General features: G+C 41.5%; 1 protein-coding gene across 1 annotated transcript in view; it reads right to left on the bottom strand.

The window, feature by feature from the left end:
* Positions 1-139: 139 nt before the first annotated feature.
* Positions 140-6,000, bottom strand: part of PCSK5 (proprotein convertase subtilisin/kexin type 5) — a 467,730-nt gene continuing 461,869 nt past the window's right edge. Inside the window, exons 36-37 of the mRNA XM_081236836.1 lie at positions 5,388-5,574; positions 140-2,130 (exon numbers count right to left, since the gene is read on the bottom strand). Coding sequence (XP_081092962.1) covers positions 1,679-2,130; positions 5,388-5,574 — 639 coding nt within the window. The 3' untranslated portion in view covers positions 140-1,678. The remainder of the gene's footprint in view (positions 2,131-5,387; positions 5,575-6,000) is intronic.

Below are 6,000 nucleotides of genomic sequence, written 5' to 3'. Positions count from 1 at the left end.
CACTGAGGACTTCAGTAAACTGAAGACTTCTTTACAAAGATTTCCTGTGTAAGTGATATGTGTTTTAAAAAAAGAAAAGAAAATGCATACATTCAGGAAAGATAATAGAGTTGCCATATCATAAAATAATAGACATGCCTTTATTAGATTTAGGATGCTTCTCTTTCCACTTTGTGTCAGTGGAGAATAGTTATTAAGAACACACGCTTTAGAGTCATCCTTTTTTCTTGAATCTTGATTAGCTTTCTGTGACCTTGGGCTAGTTATTTAACATCTTGTAAACCTTGGGTTTCCTATAAAAAAAAAAACAAGTAATAATGGTACCAACCTCATGAAGTTACAGTGGTATTAAGTGGGGTCAGTTTTTTAAAGGAATTATTTAGCTCAGTACCTGGTACATAGTGTGCAGTACATTTTTGTGTGTGTGTGTGATTATCATCATTATCTGAAAATGTCACTTTCCAGTGGTCCACTCCCAGGACTGCCTATCACTTTTGTTTTTACAAGGAAATCCACAAAACCCTGCTTATATAATTTCACTTAGCAAGAGCCCTTCTTTGTATTGCCCGCAGAAAAATTGTCCAGGGTGCACAAATCCAAGAGCGTACTTGACAGGAGGGTGGAAAAAGGGATGCCTAGGATGTCTAGAAACAAAGATCACAGAGATGAAGAGTGTTGGAAGGCTGGTCAGCAGCCAGATTAAGCTGGTGAGCAGGATGTTGGGAATTTCATCCTAACTTTTTCTATGGAGAGTCCACAGTTCTGCGATGGGCTGTTGATAAAAGCTCTTTAATTTAGTAGCTAAAGTCTTTTTTAAAGAGTGTCTGAAGTGTTTGTCATTTTATCTCTTTTCATGTTAGGTTAACATTGACATTTTGCTTTTATTACTTGATGTTTTAGCTGATGTTTCCAACCAGAAATGCTCTTAGAAAAATCATGAGGGTGTAAGGCTGACATTCTTGGAAACAGTGATTTCTTTCCTCCTGGGATGTTCCTGCCTATCTCCTGGCTGAGCTTGCTCTAGACTCATCATGACTATGGATTACTGCAAAGGAATCATGGCCTGATTCCTTGCCTATGACTCTACTTCCCGTGTCTTTCCTCATGTCTATAAATAGGTCATGACCAGCCTCAAGACAGGTGGCCTCTTCTGCTTAGGGGTGATCTGGAATAATTGGTATAAATGACATGAGGAGGAGAACCTTCTTTAGTTGCCCCTTATAGAACAAATCTCCACCCAAAGAAAACTAAAAGGGGAGAAAAATCCCCTAAGACAAACAATTCCTTTGTCTCCCCATCCCCCAAAATCATTTACAGAAATATCAGAAATTGAGAAGGCAGCAGATATCTCCACAACACAGCTGAGAAACAGAATTTCTATAGGTTCGTTTCCATTTTTTTAAAATCACATAAAACAGTTTGCACAGATCTCACTTTTTTACATCCTGTGTTTTGTGTCTTGACATATTGTTTTGAGGAAAATCATTCTGTATTTTATCGTTGTTCCTCAATTATGGTTGAACTATTATGGTTAATTGAGTTTAGACATCCAAAAGAAGAACAAATATTTCAGCATTCTTATATACTCTAGTTGGACTCGTGGTTAAAAAGATAAACACAAACACCCTCACGTCACCCTGGTGTGTCGGGATAAAATCCAACACTCTAATGCTCACACTCATGCCTGTGAGTAGAATGGGCTGGGGGCGGAGGTGACCTCTGTTTGCTGGTAGACGTAGCTCTCATCATCGTATTCCAGTTCATCTTCATCATCGTCATCCAGCAGCCCATACTTAAATTTCCGGTAGACAGTGCCATCTTGGCCCATGTAGACAATGTCATCCTCATCATCCTCATCATAGTCCCGGTCCCTGTACTCAATCACCTGATCCTCTTCAAACTTGGTGCTCTCGCGATGACTGCTCTTATAGGAGGAGTAAGACTTGCTAGGGTCAGCCAGCTTTGCATAGCCGGCCTTTTCTGTGGGCCTGACTCTGCCCCGAGATTTCCTCCAGACGATCACAGCTGCCCCAAGCAGAAACACCAGCGTAACGGAGGAGGTGATGAACAGGGCTGTCTTGGAACGCTCACTGGCAGGTTCAACCTCACTTGCTCGAAGGATACACTCATCTGTTGGAATTTGACCCCAAAGGAAGAGGGCAGAGGGGAAGGGTGGCAGAGAAGAAATGGAATGGAGAAAATTAGTTTCTGAGGTAAAGAGCTTCACCTTTATCTTTTGAATCTAAAATGGTAGAACCACTGTCTTCGATTTTTTTAGAGAGCACACCCCTCTACAGAATTGCTCTGTGTCTACTCCCATGAGAGTTTCAGTCTATCCCAGATGATACCAACAAACTCTTCTAAGGAGGAAGTCAGTTTAAGATCCAAAGGGAGCCCCCTCATACCCATACCTCATGGGTGAGTCACCAAGTGTCCAACCTTACCAAACCGATTCTTCTACTTCCTTCCTGAGAAAAATGTTCCGTCTTGGGCCAGCTTCAGTTATTGCTAAATGCTCTATTTCTGTTTCAACTCTGACTTTTTCTAAGACTGAGTCTTTTCCCCAGCTACCTTTAAACCTGATTCAATAGGATTATCCCACAATTCAAAGATAGGAACAGATTATTTATAAAGCCATTGATTCATCGCTGCGTGGGGCCATAGAAATCACAGGTCAATCTGTTGTTTGATAGTTGAGGAAACTGAGACCCACAGAGAGAGTGAATTGTCACATTGTCACAGGTAAGAACTTGTTTATGGAGCAATCAGAACTCGAACCCAGGAATACTTGCTTCATGCTACAGTCTGGAGACATTAGGGCAAAACACTGACAAAGGTTTTTTTGACTTCTTGTCATTCTGTGGACCTAATTTGGCAGCATGAAAAGTACCATCTTTAAATTCTGACTACCAAATTGAGTGATAGGGGATTTCTTCTATCATAACTGATTTCTGAAGTTGAGAGCTCTGCCCCCCTGCCATTCACCAACATTTGTTTTGATGCCTTAATTGAAAATATGGAGTAACTAAACAGTGTCATAATTCAGTGATGAGCTCATTTTTTGTACTTTTTTTTTTTTTTCTTGCGGTGCATGGGCCTCTCACTGTGGTGGCCTCTCGCATTGCGGAGCACAGGCTCCAGACGCGCAGGCTCAGCGGCCATGGCTCACGGGTCCAGCCGCTCCGCGGCATGTGGGATCTTCCCAGACCGGGGCACGAACCTGTATCCCCTGCATCGGCAGGCGGACTCTCAACCACTGCACTACCAGGGAAGCCCCCATTTTTTGTACTTTTTACTCATTTATTCAGGTGGTACAATTTGGGTAAGTTACCTAATTTTTTTTTTTCTATTCTTTAACCCACCAAATGGGAGTGTGAAAGAGAGTACGGAAGAACCAGAGAAAAAACTAGCAGGCCTTGTTGGATGTACAAGTTGAAATACACAGTATGTTTTCCATAAACATTTTTGAACCACCTAGGTCTGCCCCCAGGATGTTTTATGAGATTCTAGGTGCATGATATACACTAGCTTAATGGATATAATACGGTTGCCAATTATTTTAGGGTTAATTATTTTCTTTTATAATATATTGGCCAATTAGGTCTGCTCCATCACCACTATGTGCTTTCTTTCTCTTTTTGTTAGTGATAAACAAGTTTTCTATTTTATCCTAACTTTCATCCTCATGGGATTTTGCCCATCAAGCAGAATTTCATCTCCTAAAGTAACAGCACCATCATTACTAGTTTTGTCATCAACATATCAGCACAGAATTTTTCCCTGGAGGAAATATTAAAGCACCAGAGGGGAGGATAAGCAACCCATGTGTGGTACTTTGTGATAAATACTGCCTGAGGCAGGAGAATCAACAAAAGACTTTTCGAGGTTGTTTCAATTACCAGGGTGCCATATGCAATCATGTCTTACTGCTCTCCAGTCTTAGGTCCGCAGAGTCAGAGTCAGCCTCTGTGATATGGGTTCTTTGAAGGATCAGAGTGTCTTAGTAATGAATGAACAAGTAATCAAGAGTATTTGGTCTTCAGCAGAGTTGCCCCAGGTAGATCTTCAAGAGCCACAGAAAGCCCAGGAGAGCTGACTAAATAGTTCTTAGTTGGAAAAGGCTTGCAGAAACTCTGCACCCAACATGTACACACTTCTGGTTTCATTTAAAGCCATCAATGTAATGAAGGTTGTTATTCTTAGCTGACACAGCATGGATTTTAGACAATCAGACCCTGAAGGTGGATGTGTATGAAGAGCTGGGGAAACCAGTTGCTAATGGGGGTGGGAAAGCTGAAAGAAGGAAACAATTAGTTTTTAGAAAGATGGTATTTAAAAGTTAGTTGAAAAGGCTGATCAAAAATAAAACAGAAAAGACTAGTAGCAGTTATGGGTCTGGGATATACTTTTCTTAAAAATGGACAGGCTCCCATAAATATAATGTCTCTTTTTGTCAGGCCATGATGTAGCTGAACTCCAAGGAAATGATCTGCTTTTACACTAGAGAATAGGTTATAAGAATTTATCTTTTTCTTTTTAGAAGAAATCACTCCATTTGGGATCTTTCTAAGCTTGTGGCCAATGAGAACCAAGTACCCGTATGAATGGATTGGGGGTGGGAGACAGTTGGGGGACTTGGAATTGGTAAAAGCAGTTTTGTTTCCTCTTAGCCTTCAATGAAAGTTCATTTCTAAAATGCCTTAAGTCTCTAATGGGAGCCCTGGATTTGGGCTGCCTTCCACAGGATGACTTTTCGATGGAATCAAGATAATATTGGCATCAGCTTCCTTGATAGGCAACTCTTTTTCTTTTCTCCCAGGAGGGAAGATTTTTTAAAAAAGGAATAAAGTAAATTTATAAAGATGAAACTCTAGACCTGCTTGAGCTTGAATCTGGGAGGCAGGACAGCATTGGAGAGAATGCTGGCTTTGAGTCCAAATGACCCATATTCTGATTCCAGATGAGTCTGTTAACATTGGTATGGACTTGGGCATGCTAATCAAACCCTTTGAGCCAGACTCTCCTCATCTGTAAAATGGGATTAATAATATCAACTTATATGAGATGACGGACAGAATGTTTCAGGTACAGTGGGCACATAGCAGGCACTCAATAAAAAGGTTGCTCTATCCTGTAATAAACCATAATGAAAAAGAATATGTATAAATTTGCATAACTGAATCACTTTGCTGTACACCAGAAACTAACACAACATTGTAAGTCAACTATATTTCAATTAGAAAATAAATTAAAAAAGGAATCATTAAATAAAGGTTGCTCTCTTGATCCTCTGAAACTTCCCATCCCTCTCTCCCCCATGGTTCCATCAGCATCCTGAGGACATGCGCTTCCTCTGGCCCTGCAGGCTGCTCTCCCTCTCCCCTCACCTGTGGTGTCATGGCAGTCACAGCACTCCTGGGCATCGGTGAGATCGGAGGTGTTGCAGCAGCGCAGGCAGCGGCTGTCATCCATGTGCAGCACCAGGTTGGCAGGACACACAGTACAGTTCTTGGCGCCAGGTCCTTTGCATTCTATGCAGCTCTCATGGCATTTTTCACAGTTAAATTTCTCCCCCTGTTAAGAACAATCAGATTCCTTTGGAGTGTGGAGAAATTAACAAGGCACCGGAGTTCCCAAATGGGGATTCCCTCTCCTATGGATAAGGGAAGGAGGCAGGTTGGGGATAGCAGAAAGGTGATTTGTTCTGGGTCCATTTTTACTGTTCTGGGTGAAAGACAGAACCAGCTGTTTGCACTTGGATGGAACCATTGCTGAGCCTTTCCTCTGAGATCTGGTAATCATAGTGAGAGAACAAGCTTCTAGAATAGCTCAGGTTACAGACTGACAGCCATGTGCTGTACCTGGTCAAGGACAAGATTTGTCTGGTCCGTACTCAACTGGCCTTCTCAGTTAAAAAAAATTTGAATTCATTGCCTACATCTCAAAATTGGGATATTTCACATGTAAATCAGTGCTGAGTTTCTCTTTAAAAACTGGAAG

This window comes from Mesoplodon bidens (assembly GCF_964165515.1).
Source record: "Mesoplodon bidens genome assembly, chromosome: 6".
In the NCBI taxonomy this organism is placed as follows: Eukaryota; Metazoa; Chordata; class Mammalia; order Artiodactyla; family Ziphiidae; genus Mesoplodon; species Mesoplodon bidens.
This window is presented reverse-complemented; position numbering and strand designations above follow the sequence as displayed.